The sequence below is a fragment of the Anomaloglossus baeobatrachus genome, chromosome 6 (assembly GCF_048569485.1).
Source record: "Anomaloglossus baeobatrachus isolate aAnoBae1 chromosome 6, aAnoBae1.hap1, whole genome shotgun sequence".
Taxonomy (NCBI): Eukaryota; Metazoa; Chordata; class Amphibia; order Anura; family Aromobatidae; genus Anomaloglossus; species Anomaloglossus baeobatrachus.
Window position 1 is genome coordinate 45,607,975 of NC_134358.1, and position 21,343 is coordinate 45,629,317.

Genomic DNA, 21,343 nt, shown 5'->3' on the forward strand with positions numbered 1-21,343 from the left:
AGGTCAGGGCTGTGCTCATGTTGGGGGTCTGCTGGGATCATGATGTGACTTTCCCACCACAGACCACAATGTGAGGCTTGTCGTGGGAGTGACCTTAGGGTAAATTGGGGCCTTGTTTGTTTTTTTTCTTGCAGGTTATTCCTTAGTTTGAATAAATCTAAGCCGTTAGGGCAGATTTAATAAAAAAATAAAATAATAATAATCAAATAATAACTACAACTCCCAGCAGGCCCCGCGGGGCATCAGAGAGCAGCACGTGACTCCTCCTAATCTGTATACGTCACGTGACGTCTCTAAGGCATCTGGAAACACCACGTGACATTCCCGTCACCGCCACGCCCCCAATCCTGCTTTCTCCGGAAGTCCTGTGTGGTGGGCGTGGTCCGGTGATGGCAGCTGACCGGAAGCGGCGGTGACGTCAGACGGCAGGCGAATTCTGAGCGGACACGTCAGTGCAGGGCGCAGGTGCCGGCCCGGTGTCTCTGCTGCCGCCGTTTTCACCATGTCGGACCTCGGGGACTGGTTCCGGAGCATCCCGCTCATCACCCGGTACTGGTTCGCCAGCTCCATAGCTGTTCCCTTACTGGGGAAGCTCGGCCTTATCAACCCCATGTACCTGATCCTGTGGCCGGAGTATTTCCTGCACAAGTTCCAGGTAACGTCCCCGCGTCAGCTCACAGCGAACTGTGAGAACTACATCTCCCAGCATGCCTTGAGTGAGTGGTTGCCTCCATTGCTCCCTATTATGTAGGAGTGTCCCCCTACCTCTCCCTCTGTGCCCTGATCATGGTGACTGCGCTCTCCCCTCCCCCCACACTGTGGCTCTGGCCATCGTTCTGTTCCTATCAGTTGGTTGGAGACATTTGCAGTTTCCATGGAAACATTGTCACATGACCTCATTTAAAGGGTTATTTTCGTTTTTATAGATGGATATTGTGGGATAGAGCTTGTAAATGCGAGGAATTGTGCGATTCACTGTTTCTTAGGAGATTAAGTACCGCTTTTTTAGACTGCAGAATATGCGCAGTGCTGATGAGCCATCTCCTATAGAGCTTGTAAGCGCTGTTGTGAAGATGGTCCCGAATCGCTGAAGTGTAGTGCTGACCAGCTAGTCATCAGCGGTGGCCGGTCTCCTAGGCAACAAGCTATAAAGAAAAGTGTTCATCTGATGAACGGCTGCAAATTTTAAGAAGCAGTAAATTGGGAAAGTTCTGTCCATCTATGAAGGTGGGAATAACACTTTAAGGTGCAGCTGTCCTTTCAGATGCTGTTTGACAGATCATAGAGACCTGGTAGATCTGATCGCTGGTGGTCCGGGAGCTCAGACCCTCAATGATTGATAAAGGGGGAAAAGCAGAAAGACTGAAGACATTTGACTCTGCAGACTTTCTCTTGAGCTAGTCCTCTGTCCTGATGAGCACTTTTTTCCCTTTTAGCAGTCAGTGAGGGTCTCCACACTCGGACCACCTGTGATCACAACTGTTCAGTCACGGGGACAGACCCGCTAAAATGATGACAGCTTCAGATCATCGTGTGACAGACTCCAGCGGTGTCCTCATTGCGGACCTCATTGATTTATAATAGGGTTTGGTGGTTTCCATCAATATCGGTCATTTTCAGTGATGATCGGGCACGACCATGGTTGGGTGCTCAGTACTCGTAACCAGCCATCGGATGGTCAGCTACGCGCGACTTGTGTACCGAGTATAATGGAAATCAATGGGAAACTCGGGCATTTTTCCAGAGGAGCTTGTCAAAAAGTGCTTGAATTCCAATGCTTCCATTTTATTCAGGTGCTCGAGTTGCGCCTATCCAACTGCTCATTACAAGTACTGAGCACCCGAGCATGGTAGTGCCCGCTCATCACTAGTTACGAGTACTGAGCATGGTAGTGCCCACTCATCACTAGTTACGAGTACCGAGCATGGTAGTGCTCCCTCATCACTAGTTACAAGTACTGAGCACCCGAGCATGGTAGTGCCCGCTCATCACTAGTTACAACTACTGAGCACCCTAGCATGGTAGTGCCCACTCATCACTAGTTACGAGTGCTGAGCACCCGAGCATGGTAGTGCCCACTCATCACTAGTTACGAGTGCTGAGCACCCGAGCATGGTAGTGCCCACTCATCACTAGTTACGAGTGCTGAGCACCCGAGCATGGTAGTGCCCACTCATCACTAGTTACGAGTGCTGAGCACCCTAGCATAGTAGTGCCCACTCATCACTAGTTACGAGTGCTGAGCACCCTAGCATAGTAGTGCCCACTCATCACTAGTTACGAGTGCTGAGCACCCGAGCATGGTAGTGCCCACTCATCATTAGTTACGAGTACTGAGCACCCGAGCATGGTAGTGCCTGCCCATCACTAGTTACGAGTACTGAGCACCAGAGCATGGTAGTGCTCACTCATTACTAGTTACGAGTACCGAGCATAATAGTGCCCGCTCATCACTAGTCATTTTACCATAAAACGGTTAAAAAAAAATGCTGACGATTCACTGCATTTTTATGATGGAGTCTATATGTGATCAGAGCCTTAAAGAGGCAATGCAAGGAGTAAAAGCTGCTGGTAAATTGATCCTCTGAATCATACCCTCGCTCCATACACGCCGGATTATACAGACCGCACGAGCCCCTTTTACAGCTGCAATCGGAGTTGGCTCCGATCGCTGCTGTTTAATGACTTAAATGCCAGTGTCAATTGCTTTTGGTAGCATTTACATGGCTCGATCCTTCTCGGGCATCCGTTTTTGTGCACATCACCACCAGCCTGCGCAGTTACAGTCATATGAAAAAGTTTGGGCACCCCTATTAATATTAACCTTTTTTCTTTATAATAATTTGGGTTTTGCAACAGCTATTTCAGTTTCATATATCTAATAACTGATGGACTGAGTAATATTTCTGGATTGAAATGAGGTTTATTGTACTAACAGAAAATGTGCAATCCGCATTTAAACAAAATTTGACTGGTGCAAAAGTATGGGCACCCTTATCAATTTCTTGTTTTGAACACTCCTAACTACTTTTTACTGACTTACTAAAGCACTAAATTGGTTTTGTAACCTCATTGAGCTTTGAACTTCATAGGCCGGTGTATCCAATCATGAGAAAAGGTATTTAAGGTGGCCACTTGCAAGTTGTTCTCCTATTTGAATCTCCTATGAAGAGCGGCATCATGGGCTCCTCAAAACAACTCTCAAATGATCTGAAAACAAAGATTATTCAACATAGTTGTTCAGGGGAAGGTACAAAAAGTTGTCTCAGAGATTTAAACTGTCAGTTTCCACTGTGAGGAACATAGTAAAGAAATGGAAGAACACAGGCACAGTTCTTGTTAAGCCCAGAAGTGGCAGGCCAAGAAAAATATCAGAAAGGCAGAGAAGAAGAATGGTGAGAACAGTCAAGGACAATCCACAGACCACCTCCAAAGACCTGCAGCATCATCTTGCTGCAGATGGTGTCAATGTGTATCGGTCAACAATACAGCGCACGTTGCACAAGGAGAAGCTGTATGGGAGAGTGATGCGAAAGAAGCCGTTTCTGCAAGCACGCCACAAACAGAGTCGCCTGAGGTATGCAAAAGCACATTTGGACAAGCCAGTTACATTTTGGAAGAAGGTCCTGTGGACTGATGAAACAAAGATTGAGTTGTTTGGTCATAGAAAAAGGCGTTATGCATGGAGGCAAAAAAACACGGCATTCCAAGAAAAGCACTTGCTACCCACAGTAAAATTTGGTGGAGGTTCCATCATGCTTTGGGGCTGTGTGGCCAATGCCGGCACCGGGAATCTTGTTAAAGTTGAGGGTCGCATGGATTCAACTCAGTATCAGCAGATTCTTGACAATAATGTGCAAGAATCAGTGACGAAGTTGAAGTTACGCAGGGGATGGATATTTCAACAGGACAATGATCCAAAACACCGCTCCAAATCTACTCAGGCATTCATGCAGAGGAACAATTACAATGTTCTGGAATGGCCATCCCAGTCCCCAGACCTGAATATCATTGAAAATCTGTGGGATGATTTAAAGCGGCTGTCCATGCTCGGCGACCATCAAACTTAACTGAACTGGAATTGTTTTGTAAACAGGAATGGTCAAATCTACCTTCATCCAGGATCCAGGAACTCATTAAAAGCTACAGGAAGCGACTAGAGGCTGTGATTTTTGCAAAAGGAGGATCTACAAAGTATTAATGTCACTTTTATGTTGAGGTGCCCATACTTTTGCACCGGTCAAATTTTGTTTAAATGCAGATTGCACATTTTCTGTTAGTACAATAAACCTCATTTCAATCCAGAAATATTACTCAGTCCATCAGTTATTAGATATATGAAACTGAAATAGCAAAAACCCAAATTGTTATAAAGAAAAAAGGTTAACATTAATAGGGGTGCCCAAACTTTTTCATATGACTGTATTTAACCACCTAAATGCCAGTGTGAATTGCTTTTGGCAGCATTTGTGTCTCGATCCTGCTCGGGCGCACATCGCCACCAACCTGTGCAGTTATTGTGAATTGACATGGCAGCCGGCAGCTTATTGTAGACACCTATGGGCTTTATAAGAGACCGTAATCTTTACTTAAACTATGATTTGCATCCAAATGTGAAAAAAGTGCACATTCGCTTTTGCCACTTATTTAACCCATATGGTAAACACTAGAGATGAGCAGGACCCGGGTGTAGAGGACATATCCGTAGTCCGTGGTCGCAAGATCAGAGCGCTTGGAGCGGCCCCCGGCATCGTCTGTTGGTTTTCCGATCTGGAGCTATGTTACTTGTGCATTATTACAAAGCGGTAACATCGCGCCAGGCCGGCTCATCATGAGAGGCTATCGGGCCGCCGCATATTCCCGTGGCCACCGGATTCGGTCATCGCAAGCAAACGTCATGGAGAAAATACTGAAACCCCAGAATTGCCTTATTCTTTTTTTATCGTACTTCGCAGCACCATGTGACCTGTGCCTGTACTTCCCACCATCCTCAGTCTTGTTGCCCCCCCCCCCACTGAACTGGAGAACTCTTCTCCCCCCCCCCCCCACAGTGTAAGCAGGAGGCTCCATACAAGTAGATGGACCGTATTGTCACGCTGGTATAATCCCGGATACGTGAACATCTGCCCCCCTCCACCCGGTCATTTACATGTCAGGATGTGACGGCACTGCACCTGCGATGCTCTGCTCCGTGCAGCTCCCGGGGGGCGCAGAGCAGCTGCTGATGTGTCACTTACTGTACAATTAAAAAGTAATTTTATGCTTTCTCTAAAGGAGCACAATCACTTAAATCGTTCATCCCTAGGGAAGAAAAGAAAAGTCTGTGATTTTATGGCATACAATACAGTGCAGTTTATATTCTGGCCACTAGATGTCAGTGTGGCAGATAACCGCTCTGGGGGAGTAAGACTTGCTTTACAGCGTGTAGTGATGCCAATGTCAGCTAATCCTTGTATGTGGGATGAAGGGTCTTGTGTATGGGGTGAGGCCAACTTCCAGCAATTATGGGTTATCACGGCCTCCTGAGCTGGAGGAGGACATAGAGCCGAAAGTAGCCACCTCACTGTACCAATACATGCACTGACTACTGGGGAAAATAGGGAAAGACCTGCGGTAAGGGGAGCTATGGCTGTGACTAGTGAGAAAGGGTGGGGGCTACTTCTCTAACTCTTCGGGGGCAGGGGAGCTGTTGTGACTATTTGGAAAGTAGAGACGTTATATGATCATTGGGGTTAGTAACCTGCTGTGACCACTGGGGGACAGAACCTCTTGGTGGGGAGCTGCTGTGAATACTGGAAGAATAGGGGGAGCCCCGCTGTGATTATTGGGGGTGCTTTACTCTGCATACTGAGGAGTGGCTGTGGGGTCTCTGATCTGACTGTGAAAGTGCAGTGTTCAATACGGGGAGGATAGGAGAGGTCTACCCTAATTAGGTGGGATTGGTCCTGCTGGGGGAGTAGGGAGAGGTGGGGTACAAGGTGGGACCTGTTGGGACCGGGGATGTGGGGGGGGTGGTGAGGAGGGAAGGACTGCTCTGATTCTTAGTGATATTTTTACTGCTTATACTATTGGGGAATTATTGCTGGGGGTCTGAGGTCCTGCCGGGGACACAATATTACCGCTATAGAGTGGCAGCATTAACTACTAATGGCAAGCCTTATCTGACTACTGGGGAGCTCTACAGCCAGATTGAGTGGCTCGGGACCTCCTGTTGGCGGCTTTCAGGCCTAATATATATATATATATATATATATATATATATATATATATATATATATATATATATATATATATATATATATATATATATATATGCGCAGAGGTGCTCAGCTGAGGCCCCTGTGTAACCTTTCTCCTCTCTATTTACAGATATGGAGACCGGTCACCTCCACGTTTTATTTCCCGGTCGGTCCCGGCTCAGGATTTCTCTACATGGTGAACCTGTATTTCCTGTATCAGTATTCAACCAGATTGGAAACAGGTAAGGAGCTCGGGCTGGGGGGAGGTCGGCGGGCCAGTTTTGGGGGGGGGGGGGGGTGGAGGTCGGCGGGGCCCGCTGGGGGGGGCAGGGTTCAGGTCGGTGGGGCCCCGCTGGGGGGGCGGGGTTCAGGTCGGCGGGGCCCGCAGGGGGGGGCGGGGTTCAGGTCGGCGGGGCCCGCAGGGGGGGGCGGGGTTCAGGTCGGCGGGGGCCCGCTGGGGGGCGGGGTGGAGGTCGGCGGGGCCCGCTGGGGGGGCGGGGTGGAGGTCGGCGGGGCCCGCTGGGGGGGCGGGGTGGAGGTCGGCGGGGTGGAGGTCGTCGGGGCCCGCTGGGGAGAGGGGGGTGTCGACAGGCCCGATGTGGACTGGCATGGCACCAGAACCTGCACTGTACCGTCCTCGGATCCGCTGTGCTCTGCTGGGTCCAGGTAGCAATGTTCTGGAGTTGCTTTATAATGTATATTTTTCTGTTCTATCTTCCAGGTGCATTTGACGGGCGACCCGCAGATTATATGTTCATGCTCCTCTTCAACTGGATCTGCATTGTTGTATCCTTTAAAGCTGCAGTGCACCATTTGTGTCTGATATGGCTTATCTTATAGGGCTCATTGACGACTCCCGGCGAAATCTGGACCCATGTAGTAAGATATATAAAACCCCATTGGTGGAGCCCTGCTGGTGAGAGATTTATGGGATATTGGTGGGAGAAACCCAACCAATCAAATGCGCCATACAGGGATTTGTTAGCATCATCCTCCCCTGACCTCTAATAAAAGGGGATATCTTGTAGGTCATCCCTGTGAGTAGGGAATGTAAGGTGAGTAATCCCGATTAAACATGTTATAGGCATTGTACTCTTTCAGAAAACTCTGCGCTATGAGCTGATGGAGATATAAAACGATATTGAGCATTAATCACCCTCCCCGGGTCCAGCGATGAATCTCTGCTGCTGATTGTGGACTCGTCAGTCAGCGAGTTCAGCGGCTCTGAGACGCTCATGTCTGCCCAGGCAGTTGAGTCAGTGATTGGCTGCAGCGCTGTTAATGTAGAAAAGCAACAGAGATGAAAACAGTTGTGGAGACTTGGTGCTGGACCTGGGAAAGGTGATTAAGCGCAAAATGGTTATGTATGTCCGTATATGGAGATATATATATCTCTCAAAAGGGGTTTTGGAGGTTTTTTTTAACTAATATGTATTTTTGGCTGAAAATGATGTTTCCACATTTTTTATCTAAACTTTTTGGTCAGTTGGCTGCTATAGTCTAGATTTACCACACTGCATAGCAGACTGCTAAATGAGCTACCAGTGAGTCCATCAGTGAGCTCATCTGGATCTTTCTTCTAGGTGGATTTATATCTATAGCTAGACGTCCAGTTGGCATGCTCTCAAGTAACAGTAAATGTCCTAGAGGTGTCAATATCATTAAAGGCAATCTGTCAGCTGGCTTTTGCTGTGTAATCTGACAGCAGCATGATGTAGGGGCAGAGGCCTTGATTCCAGTGATCTATCACTTAGTTTACTGGGTGCAGCAGTGTGATCAGTTTTCCCTGCTGCAGATTTAGCAGAGCTCAGAATGCTGATGTATGTGTATAACTCCACCCACACCACTGATTAGCATCCCCCTATGTATAACACTACCCACACCACTGATTAGCATCCCACTGTGTATAACACTACACACACCACTGATTAGCATCCCCCTGTGTATAACACTACACACACCACTGATTAGCATCCCACTGTGTATAACGCCACCCACACCATTGATTAGTATCCCCCTGTGTATAACTCCACCCACACTACTGGTTAGCATCCCCCTGTGTATAACCCTGCTAGCACTACTTGTTGGCAGCTCTATATATAACCTCGACCATACTACTGATTGGCAGCTGCCTGTATATAACCCTGCCAACACCACTGATTGGCAGCTGCCTGTATATAACCCTGCCCATACCACTGATTGGCAGCTGCCTGTATATAACCCTGCCCACACCACTGATTGGCAGCTGCCTGTATATAACCCTGCCCACACCACTGATTGGCAGCTGCCTGTATATAACCCTGCCCACACCACTGATTGGCAGCTGCCTGTATATAACCCTGCCCACACCACTGACTGGCTCTGCCTGTATATAACTGCCCACATCACTGACTGGCAGCTCTCTGTATATTCTCCCGGCCAACACCACTGACTGGCAGCTCTCTCTATATAACCCTGCCCACACACCACTGATTGGCAGCTCTCTGTATATAACTCTGCCCTCACCACTGACTGGCAGCTCTGTGTATATAACTCCGCCCTCACCACTGACTGGCAGCTCTGTGTATGTAACTCCGCCCTCACCACTGACTGGCAGCTCTGTGTATGTAACTCCGCCCTCACCATTGACTGGCAGCTCTCTGTATATAACTCCGCCCACACCCTTGAATAGAAGCTTCCTGTGTACACTGTACATTAACAGAAAGCTGCTAATCAGTCCTGGGGCTGTCATTGGACCAGGAAGCACGAGACACCTTGTCCTGTTGTGATAATCTGCTGCTGATAAAACACTGATATTATTGAACGGCAAAACAGTCCAGTAAGTGACACATCGCTGGAATCGAGGGTCTCCCCCCCCCCCCCCCCCTACATGACACTGCTCTGATTACATTGTATAAACCTGCTGACTGATTAATTTTTAAAGGGGGTTTTCTTGCATCTTTTAACAACGAATTTGATTTGAAGGGGGAACGGACGGAGGTAACGGTAGAAGAATTTCCTTAACGTTTCCTTGGTAGATAACGGGTGTAATAATGGACATGCAGGTAAATACGAAAAATACTGTGTTCCACTACGTAAAGTGGGATTGTTTTATAATGATAAATTCCCCGACTCTGTGCTTTGTGCTTCTAAATCCTCCGCTTGCTGTCAGCAAATGGAAACTGAAAGCAAAATAAACCCATTTGTTTCAGTAGCTTCTTTCTTTTTGAACTTTTGTCTCAGTTGTTGTATTTTTTTTTTTCTGAGGCTACAAGTTTTTTTTTCTTCTGAGCTTGAGGCCTCTGAAATTTTTTGAGAAGTTCAAGGGGTTTAATACTTGTTGGTTGTGATTCCTGCACGCTGCTGATGATCTGTTCTCCTTGTGTCTTCCAGCTGCTGATGATCCCCCTGATCATGTCCGTCCTGTACGTCTGGTCGCAGCTGAACAGGGACATGATGGTGTCGTTTTGGTTCGGCACAAGATTCAAGGTAACGTGGGCTATAGATCTGCTGCGTGAAGGCACGGCAATGGCCTTAATAGGAGACGGGGATTTAAGAAAAAAAGTATTGCTATATATATATATATATATATATATATATATATATATATATATATATATATATATATATATATATATATATAATATATATATATATTTAATGTAATATATATATATATTTAATGTAATATATAATATATATATATATTTAATGTAATATATAATATATATATATATTTAATGTAATATATAATATATATATATATTTAATGTAATATATAATATATATATATATTTAATGTAATATATAATATATATATATATATTTAATGTAATATATAATATATATATATATTTAATGTAATATATAATATATATATATATTTAATGTAATATATAATATATATATATATTTAATGTAATATATAATATATATATATATACTATTATATATATATATATATATATATACATTATAATATAAATATTTGTGTGTATATATATATATACATTATAATATAAATATTTGTGTGTATATATATATATATATATATATATATATATATATATATATATATATATATATATATATATATATATATATATATATTGTAATATATGAGTATTGCAATAATAATCAAACGATTGCAGTCTAAAACAAAATTAGTGAACAATAATTAAATTAAAAAACCCAATACAAATAGGAAAAATAATTTGATTTCACCACTTCTGATCCACAAAGCAATGTGAAGAAAAATATAAATATATTTATTTTTCTTTCAATAAATCGCTTACTGAACAGGCTAATTATAAACTAGCTGTAGGACCTGGCGTTGCCCAGGATAGTGACTGCCTCGCGCCCCCTCTCTGCCTCGCGCCCCCTCTCTGCCTCGCGCCCCCTCTCTGCCTCGCGCCCCCTCTCTGCCTCGCGCCCCCTCTCTGCCTCGCGCCCCCTCTCTGCCTCGCGCCCCCGCTCTGCCTCGCGCCCCCGCTCTGCCTCGCGCCCCCGCTCTGCCTCGCGCCCCCGCTCTGCCTCGCGCCCCCGCTCTGCCTCGCGCCCCCGCTCTGCCTCGCGCCCCCGCTCTGCCTCGCGCCCCCGCTCTGCCTCGCGCCCCCGCTCTGCCTCGCGCCCCCGCTCTGCCTCGCGCCCCCGCTCTGCCTCGCGCCCCCCGCTCCCCTATATACAGTATATATATCAAACCCTTTGAATACTGAACTATAAGTAGAGATTACTGGCAGGCCATTATACTATAAGAGAACCTTCATTAGAAAATAAGACCCCCGGAAATACACAGAACCCATACCAAACCTCATAAAAAAAAAAAAGACCACGCTCCCTAAAAATGATTTTCTAATTTAGAAAAAAAAATCTGTCCTCCAGACCCGAGCCGGCCTGTGTTTGTGCGCTGCAGACTGCCCGTCCTGCTCCCCTCGGCGCTCGTCGTGCGGCTGCAGACCCCGTGTTTGCTACAATCCTCTTACTGCGGTGGAATCAGAGCGCAGCTCCCAGGATTGTTCTCTCCTTTTGTTAATACTTCTCTTCAAAAGGACAGAAATAGTTTCATACAAAATGATGGAGCAAAGACGGGGGTGAATAGAAAACCTGGTTCTTCAGCACAACAAAACTGATACAAAATGCTGGGGTGAACATTAACCTCTTTTATCTGGTAAAATTAACGGCACAAACAAATGTATTGGAGTGTTCTCGCCGCACAGCTCACACTTTTATGTCTTTTCTATGCCTTAGGCGTGTTATCTACCCTGGGTCATACTTGGATTCAACTACATTATTGGAGGATCGTAAGTATCACATAGTGCTCTCCTGGTGTGTTAAGGCAATTAATGGCAGATATTCAATTACTTATTGTGTACTGATCCTGAGTTACCTCCTGTATTATACTCCAGAGCTGCACTCACTATTCTGCTGGTGCAGTCACTGTGTACATACATTACATTACTGATACTGAATTACATCTTGTATTATACTCCAGAGCCGCACTCACTATTCTGCTGGTGCAGTCACTGTGTACATACATTACATTACTGATACTGAATTACATCTTGTATTATACTCCAGAGCCGCACTCACTATTCTGCTGGTGCAGTCACTGCGTACATACATTACATTACTGTTCCTGAGTTACATCTTGTATTATACTCCAGAGCCGCACTCACTATTCTGCTGGTGCAGTCACTGTGTACATACATTACATTACTGATACTGAATTACATCTTGTATTATACTCCAGAGCCGCACTCACTATTCTGCTGGTGCAGTCACTGTGTACATACATTACATTACTGTTCCTGAGTTACATCTTGTATTATACTCCAGAGCCGCACTCACTATTCTGCTGGTGCAGTCACTGTGTACATACATTACTTATCCTGTACTGATTCTAAGTTACATCCTGTATTATACTCCAGAGCTGCACTCACTATTCTGCTGGTGCAGTCACTGTGTACATACATTACATTACTGATACTGAATTACATCTTGTATTATACTCCAGAGCCGCACTCACTATTCTGCTGGTGCAGTCACTGTGTACATACATTACTTATCCTGTACTGATTCTTAGTTACCACCTGTATTATACTCCAGAGCTGCACTCACTATTCTGCAGGTGCAGTTACTGTGTACATACATTACATTACTGATCCTGAGTTACATCCTGTATTATACTCCAGAGCTACACTCACTATTCTGCTGGTGCAGTCACTGTGTACATACATTACTTTACTTATCCTGTACTGATTCTTAGTTACCTCCTGTATTATACTCCAGAGCTGCGCTCACTATTCTGCTGGTGCAGTCACTGTGTACATACATTACATTACTTATCCTGTACAGATTCTTAGTTACCTCCTGTATTATGCTCCAGAGCTGCGCTCACTATTCTGGTGCAGTCATTGTGTACATACATTACTTATACTGTACTGATTCTTAGTTACATCCTGTATTATACTCCAGAGCTGCACTCACTGTTCTCCGGGCTTCGTAGATGAAATCTCCAGTCATTCCCTGTTGGCTTAGTGTGTACACAAACAAACTATGGGATTGCATATAAAATCAATTTTTATTAAATATAAAACATTAAAATGCCAACATAGACAAGATGTCTCCAGCAAACGGACCCCTCAAAGGGTAAATATGTAGCATAAATTTATGTTGGGAACACCAGGTCAAAGAATTATGCAAAAAAAATTCCCCCGTATAGATAAAGTAATATTATATATGTATAGATTAAGAGTACAAAATGGTGACACAAGTGTGTGGTTGTAAAATTATGATGGTTAAAATTAACCATAAAAAGACATAATCGCAACAATATACCTACAGGGGAACAGTAGACAAAAGTAAATAGTGTCCCACACCCTCTCCAACGCACGTTTCGCACTTGTAGCACTTCTTCCAGGAGACGGACTCCTGGAAGAAGCGCTACAAGTTTTTGGTGTTGATTGATTTAGTGTGTAAAAAAAATGGCTCAGGAGGACTTGTTAGATATGGCAGGAATGTCTTAGGTGTGAGATGGCCAGAATGAAGCGCACTTCCCAGTAAGAATCGTTGTTCTTTCCTCCGTCGCAGGATCATCAATGAGCTGATCGGGAATCTGGTCGGACATCTTTACTTCTTTCTAATGTTTAAGTATCCAATGGACCTCGGGGGCCGGAGCTTTCTCTCCACGCCGCAGTTTTTGTGAGTTTCTCTTTACCATTGCGTATTTGCTTTCATTAAAAATCAGCTCATTGTCCGTGAATAAAAATGTGTTATCGAGAAACTAAAACCATGAAAAAAATAAAAAACAAATTCTCGGTCACTTCATTGGAGGACACAGGAACCATGGGTACATATACTGCCACCTGGAGGCTGACACCAAGAATACAACTTAGGAAAAAGAAAAAGCGGACTCCTGACCCCGCCAGGCTACACCCGAGCAGGCATGGGGCTGAGTAGCAGACCGGTCTTAGCCTTGATTGGGCAGTTTAGGCACTGACTTTTTCTTTGTCGCTCCATTGGGAGACCCAGACAATTGGGTGTATAGCTACTGCCTCCGGAGGACACACAAAGTACTACACTAAAAAAGTGTAGCTCCTCCCTCTGAGCATATACACCCCCTGGATAACCAAATTAATTAATTAATTTTTTGCCCATTTTTTTGTGGACCTCTTACATTTTGCGTCTAGGCATCTAAGGGGTATTTTGCACACTGCGACATCGCAAGCCAATGCCGGGATGCCGAGCGCGATAGTCCCCGCCCCCGTCGCAGCTGCGATATCATGGGGATAGCTGCCGTAGCGAATATTATCGCTACGGCAGCTTCACATACTCACCTGCCGTGCGACGTCGCTCTGGCCGGCCACCCGCCTCCTTATTAAGGGGGCGGGTGGTGCGGCGTCACTGCGACGTCACATGGCAGGCGGCCAATAGGACCGGAGGGGCGGAGATGAGCGGGACGAAAAATCCCGCCCACCTCCTTCCTTCCGCATAGCTGGCATAGGACGCAGGTAGGAGATGTTCCTCGCTCCTGCGGCTTCACACACAGCGATGTGTGCTGCCGCAGGAACGAGGAACAACATCGGACCATCACATCAGCGTAATTATGGAATTCGCCGACGCTGCACCAATGATATGATTCCGACGATTTTACGCTCGTTAATCGTATCATCTAGGATTTACACACTACGATGTTGAGAGCGACGCAGGAAGTGCGTCACTTTCGACATGACCCCACCGACATCGCACCTGCGATGTTGTAGTGTGCAAAGTACCCCTAAGTCTTAGCGGAAGGTTACTACAAGATTGGGTAGTAACTTGAGCAATTGCTATCTCCTTTTGGAGTAATGGTATTAGTTTTCCACCCCAAGGACAACTTTAGAACAACCCATGGTTCCTTTGTCCCCCAACGAAGCGACCGAGAAATAAAGATTTTTGGTATTTGCATTAAATCTTTTTCTTGTAGCCTTCATTGGGGAGGACACAGCTTGTTCGTGAGGGATTTTGCTCCTCCTCTGACTCTTACTGAGTAACTGGGTGTCGGTTGGCCAAATTGGAGCTTTTTGTATTCTTAATGTTGGCCTCCAGGTGGCAGCACATTAACCCATAGTTTGTGTGTCCCCCAGTGAAGGCTACGAAATAAGATTTTATGGTGAGTACCAAAAATCTTTGTTTGCTACGCCAGAATTGTAACAACCCGTAGATCATGGGTCGGGAACCTTTTTGGCTGAGACAGCTGTGAACGCCACATTTGAAAATGTAATTCTGTGAGAGCCATACTCACCAGGGGGGAGCGGCGGTGGTGGAGCGGCTCAGAAGGTCCCAGGAGGCAGGGTAGGTGATGCGGGCATGGAGGAGGGGGTGTCGCGGCTCAAAAGGGTCAGCGATACTGCTGCGGGCTCGAGGGTTATCACGGTGGCGGGCGCCATTGATCTCTCTACAGTCTGCTTTGAATCTCCCGCAGTTGACGAGATCGACTTCAAGAAAATTTCTGCTGCGCGTGCGCAGATCAACGCGATGGACTTCAAGAAAATGGTGGCAGAGTCCTATCTACGCACGCGCCGCCACCACGGCCATTTTCTTGAAGTCGATCTTGTCAACTGTGGAAGATTCAAAGCCGCTCACGGTTCGCCGACTACTGCGAGTTCGCCGCCGCGACACCCCACGAACCCGCAGTATCGCCGCCCCGGTAAGCCAAATGCGGTTTGTAAGACGCACCCTCATTTGTCCCCCAGTTTTAGGCAAAAAAAAGTGCGTCTTACAAACTGGAGAATACGGTATTTTTGTTTTTATTAATGATTTGTCTGCAAGCCAGAAGCAGCCATCAAAAAAGCCACATCTGGCTCGCGAGCCATAGGCTCCCAACCCCTGGCGGCATAGATCAAAGTCAAATTGGGCAATCCAGTTGGAAATGTGGCCACAGATCCAGACGGGGGAAGGGGGGCTGCACCTCCTGCGTTCTCTCTATCCATTCTGTTTGTTCTTTTCCTCAGGTACCGCTGGTTCCCAAGCCGGAGAGGCGGAGTATCAGGATTTGGCGTGCCACCACCAAGTGCCAGACGCGCAGCAGAGGATCAAGCAGCAGGCGGGGGACGGCACAACTGGGGTCAAGGATTTCGGCTGGGCGACCAGTGAGGTCCCCGCGGGATACTGAACTTTTCTTTTTTAAATCTTTTCTTTATAACTTTTTGAACTGTGAACTTTTCCAGAAAATCCAAAAGCACGGGAGAGAGAGACTGCTGACACGGCCCCGCCGCCGCCCCCATCTGCTCTCAAAGCTTGTAACACCCCTGCCGAAAGGGGCATCAGCGAGGCGTGCTTCTTCAGGGGCTTTGATGATTTACATCTGCGCACAGCAGGGCGGACTCACTAAAGTGCGATGCTCTGCAGGCTCCTGTGTCCGGATGGGACTGACTGAAATCACAAAACTGTTCCAACCTTGTTCAGGAAGAAAAAAACAACTGAAATTTGTTTATTAAAAACATATTTAATTGGACTCTTTGGTACTGTGTGTAGAATATCCGGCCCCCGTGTGGATCCCGCAGCTTATCGCACCACCAATTTTACTTTAGATTCTTTTCTATATTTCCACGTAGAAAGAAACGTTAGACGTCTTCACGCTCTAGTTACATCCGGAGCTGCATCCAGATTCCACTTTTGCTTTGAATCGCTCATATTTACCAGCTTTTTGCTGGATTCCTCCGGAAAGGCTGTCAGTCGTGACGTGGCTCCCAACCAGCATCTGCATTCCATTGGGTAAAAGATCACTAAAACAAGCCAGTCACTAGATCTCCTTTCCTTTACGGCCAGGGTGTGTTGTTTTGTTTTTTTTTCTTCAAGAACCATATAATCCCATATAAGAGCTTATTTATTTATTTATTTTATTTTTTATTAAACTCTGCAGAATAAGTTATAGTTTTCGATGGCGACATTTTAATTTGCCGAATCCAGTCCCAAAATGCAGAAAACACCGTATGTTTCGTTTTATAAGACGCGCTGGATTATAAGACGCACCCGAAATTTAGAGAAAAAAAAAAATGGGGTCCGTCTTATATTCTGGTGTTGTCTTACCGGAAGGGGGCGGTGGTGGAGTGGGGTCACAGGAGGCAGAAACTGTATTGGCAGCGGCGGCGGGTCAGTGCTGGCAGCGGAAGCTGCGGTGGAGCAGGCCGATGCAGCGAGTATCCCAGATGCTCTGTCAGTGGTCTGGGCTTCAAAGAAATGGCGCCGGGAGCAGCGCGTGTGCGCAGATGGAGCTCTCATCCAAGAGCTCCATCTGCGCACGCGCTGACTTCAGGCGCCATTATTTGAAGCCGGGACCGCGGACAGACCATCTAGGACACTCACTGCACCGGCCTGTTCCACCACACAACCACCGCAGCTTCCACTGCCAGCACAGCCACCGCAGTCCCCGCAGCCAGCCGGCGGCCCTCGCAGAGAGGCACCTGGCCGCCTACACACAGACAGCCCCCCACCAATTCGCCACCTCCTGGTAAGCTATATTCGGATTTTAGGACTCACCCCTCATTTTCTTCTCAAATTTTTAGAATAGTGTCTTATAATCCGAAAAATACGGTAAATACTTTTATGGGGTGCAATGAAAAAATTAAACACCCCCCCCCCATAATTTTGTGGATGAGCGCAACAAATTTATATAATTTCTTTTAGACCATGTTCCCACATTTATTTGGTCTTGGGAAGAAACAGCTTGTATCCCATGATACGTCGCATTCTGGGGGATTCTGATTTTTTTTTTTTGATTAACCCAATTCTGCGGAGTTCTAGTGATCAGCAGCGACATTGATTGTCTCTTGTCCAGGATCATCAGTTCTAGAGTTTGATTGGTTGGAAGCTGTAAAAATTGAGCAAATCTTGGGATCTGCAAGAGGCAAACTGTGATGTCTGGACAGCTGGGTCAGAGGAGCCCCAAAACGACAGGTCTGGTTGAGCGTAGCTGGCACAGAGGAGCCCCAAAACATCAGGTCTGGTTGAGCGTAGCTGGGTCAGAGGAGCCCCAAAACTTCAGGTCTGGTGGAGCGTAGCTGGCACAGAGGAGCCCCAAAACGTCAGGTCTGGTTGAGCGTAGCTTGGTCAGAGGAGCCCCAAAACGACAGGTCTGGTGGAGCGTAGCTGGGTCAGAGGAGCCCCAAAACGACAGGTCTGGTGGAGCGTAGCTGGGTCAGAGGAGCCCCAAAACGACAGGTCTGGTGGAGCGTAGCTGGGTCAGAGGAGCCCCAAAACGACAGGTCTGGTGGAGCGTAGCTGGGTCAGAGGAGCCCCAAAACGACAGGTCTGGTGGAGCGTAGCTGGGACAGAGGAGCCCCAAAACGTCAGGTCTGGTGGAGCGTAGCTTGGTCAGAGGAGCCCCAAAACGTCAGGTCTGGTGGAGCATAGCTGGGTCACAGGAGCCCCAAAACGACAGGTCCGGTGGAGCGTAGCTGGGTCAGAGGAGCCCCAAAACGACAGGTCTGGTGGAGCGTAGCTGGGTCAGAGGAGCCCCAAAACATCAGGTCTGGTGGAGCGTAGCTTGGTCAGAGGAGCCCCAAAACGTCAGGTCTGGTGGAGCGTAGCTTGGTCAGAGGAGCCCCAAAACGTCAGGTCTGGTGGAGCGTACCTTGGTCAGAGGAGCCCCAAAACGTCAGGTCTGGTGGAGCGTAGCTTGGTCAGAGGAGCCCCAAAACGTCAGGTCTGGTGGAGCGTAGCTTGGGTAGAGGAGTCCCAAAACGACAGGTCTGGTGGAGCGTAGCTGGGTCAGAGGAGCCCCAAAACGACAGGTCTGGTGAAGCGTAGCTGGGTCAGAGGAGCCCCAAAACGACAGGTCTGGTGGAGCGTAGCTGGGTCAGAGGAGCCCCAAAACGAAAGGTCTGGTGGAGCGTAGCTGGGTCAGAGGAACCCCAAAACGACAGGTCTGGTAGAGCGTACCTTGGTCAGGGGAGCTCCAAAACGTCAGGTCTGGTGGAGCGTAGCTTGGTCAGAGGAGCCCCAAAACGTCACGTCTGGTGGAGCGTAGCTTGGGCAGAGGAGTCCCAAAACGACAGGTCTGGTGAAGCGTAGCTGGGTCAGAGGAGCCCCAAAACGACAGGTCTGGTGGAGCGTAGCTGGGTCAGAGGAGCCCCAAAACGAAAGGTCTGGTGGAGCGTAGCTGGGTCAGAGGAGCCCCAAAACGACAGGTCTGGTGGAGCGTAGCTGGGTCAGAGGAGCCCCAAAACGAAAGGTCTGGTGGAGCGTAGCTTGGTCAGAGGAGCCCCAAAACGTCAGGTCTGGTGGAGCATAGCTGGGTCAGAGGAGCCCCAAGACGAAAAGGTCTGGTGGAGTGTCTGGTCTGAGAAAGGACAACAGGTGACCGGACGTAAAGGTCTCATTAATGGAGGGAAAGGAGTGAAGATTAGCCTGTTTGGTCCGAACCCTCAGAGGAGTTACTCTGGCAAAATTTGCTGAAGCAGTTACTGCACGATATGATAGAAAGGTGTCAGAAGACGCAGAGCATCGCAGCTCGCGGTGTATGGGGCTTATATAGATTCAGATCCACACTGCTCACTGTCCAATGCAGAAAGTGACTACAATGGACACCAAAATTGGAGCATGCAGGATAGAAGGCGGCAAGTCACATTTTTGTGGACAGCCGGCGCGTATCATTCACTTAGTCGGGACGCGATGGCTCCAAGAAGACAAACCTGCGAGGGGCGGTGTGATTGGGCATTGTTCTGATATTGTAAATGTGACACGTCCCACCGATGTAACCATTGGACAGACAGGCTCATCCCTCATCATGGCAGCAGTAGTCACTAATGTTCCCGGCCACACTGCAAAAACTGCCCAGGAAAATGGCTTAAGAGATCAAGATGATGACTCTCCAAATTCTGAGATCACAATCTGATCACATGTAGCTGGGTCAGAGGAGCACCAAAAGCACTGTGGGATTATGAAGTAACAGTGTCCAGCTTCAAAACCATTCTTACAAGCTCCATAAAGAAGGGCTTGTAAGCACTGCACATGTTCTGTTGTCCAGTAGCAGTGGTTGACTTCTGAGGCGAGCTGCAAATAAAGGTATTAACATCTCAAGAACGGCTGAAAAGTGTGTATGTATGTATGTGTGTGTGTGTATATATATATATATATATATATATATATATATATAATGACTAAATGTTTGGACACACCTTCTCAACGCGTAGACTTGATCATGTTTCATAATAAATAACTTTGAAAATTTATCCTTTGGATTGAATGGTGATAAGCGCGGCACTGATCCCCGACTTCTTTATGAAACTGCTACCTAAGGACAGGCAACAAGCAGAAGAGACTTGTTTGGGCTAAAGAACACAAGGAATGGACATTAGACCAGTGGAGATCTGTGCTTTGGTCTGATGAGTCCAAATTTGAGATCTTTGGATCCAACCACCATGTCTTTGTAGAAAAGGTGAACGGATGGACTCTACATGGCTGGTTTCCACCGTGAAGCATGGAGGAGGAGGTGTGATGGTGTAGGGGGGCTTTGCTGGTGACACTGTTGGGGATTTATTCAAAATTGAAGGCATACAGAACCAGCATGGCTACCACAGCATCTTATAGGGACATGCTATTCCATCCGGTTTGCGTTTAGTTGGACCATCATTTAGTTTTCAACAGGACAATGACCCCAAACACACCTCCAGGCTGTGTAAGGGCTATTTCACTAAGAAGGAGAGTGATGGCGTGCTACGCCAGATGACCTGGCCTCCACAGTCACCAGACCTGAATCCAATCGAGATGGTTTGGGGTGAGCTGGACCGCAGAGTGAAGGCAAAAGGGCCAACAAGTGCTAAGCATCTCTGGGAACTCCTTCAAGACTGTTGGAAGACCATTTCCGGTGACTACTTCTTGAAGCTCATCAAGAGAATGCCAAGAGTGTGCAAAGCAGTAATCAAAGCAAAAGGTGGCTACTTTGAAGACCCTAGAATATAAGACATATTTTCAGTTGTTTCACACTTTATTTCATTCCACATGTTTTAATTCATAGTTTTGATGTCTTCAATGTGAATCAGAGTCCTGAAAATAAAGAAAACTCTTTGAATGAGAAGGTGTGTCCAAACTTTTGGTCTAATATATATATTATAAAAAAACAACAGATATATATGTAAATCATATACAGTCATATGAAAAAGTTTGGGCACCCCTATTGATGTTGACCTTTTTTCTTTATAACAATTTGGGGTTTTGCAGCGGCTATTTCAGTTTCATATATCTAATAACTGATGGACTGAGTAATATTTCTGGATTGAAATGAGGTTTATTGTACTAACAGAAAATGTGCAATCCGCATTTAAACAAAATTTGACCAGTGCAAAAGTATGGGCACCTCAACATAAAAGTGACATTAATATTTTGTAGATCCTCCTTTTGCAAAAATCACAGCCTCTAGTCGCTTCCTGTAGTTTTTAATGAGTTCCTAGATAAAGGTATTTTTGACCATTCCTGTTTACAAAACAATTCTAGTTCAGTTAAGTTTGATGGTCGCCGAGCATGGACAGCCGCTTCACATCATCCCACAGATTTTCAATGATATTCAGGTCTGGGGACTGGGATGGCCATTCCAGAACATTGTAATTGTTCCTCTGCATGAATGCCTGAGTAGATTTGGAGCGGTG

The 21,343-nt window shown here is 46.6% G+C and overlaps 1 protein-coding gene across 1 annotated transcript; it reads left to right on the top strand.

Annotated features, from left to right (window-relative positions):
- The first annotated feature begins 399 nt into the window (after positions 1–399).
- On the top strand, positions 400–16,212 carry DERL1 (derlin 1). The gene is made up of 8 exons (XM_075352901.1): positions 400–655; positions 6,370–6,481; positions 6,961–7,025; positions 9,257–9,283; positions 9,612–9,707; positions 11,466–11,518; positions 13,308–13,418; positions 15,710–16,212. Exons 1-8 carry the CDS (start codon positions 503–505, stop codon positions 15,849–15,851), a joined length of 759 nt encoding a protein of 252 aa, XP_075209016.1. The 5' UTR covers positions 400–502; the 3' UTR covers positions 15,852–16,212.
- The last annotated feature ends 5,131 nt before the right edge of the window (positions 16,213–21,343 follow it).

What these genes read in the sequence shown, in the direction of transcription:
- DERL1 (XM_075352901.1), top strand. Translation starts at nt 503, where the DNA reads ATGTCGGACCTCGGGGACTGGTTCCGGAGCATCCCGCTCATCACCCGG. An exon ending in ATTTCCTGCACAAGTTCCAG is followed by an intron (nt 656 to 6,369) that starts GTAACGTCCCCG and finishes CTCTATTTACAG; the next exon opens with ATATGGAGACCGGTCACCTC. An exon ending in GTGTAATAATGGACATGCAG is followed by an intron (nt 9,284 to 9,611) that starts GTAAATACGAAA and finishes TGTGTCTTCCAG; the next exon opens with CTGCTGATGATCCCCCTGAT.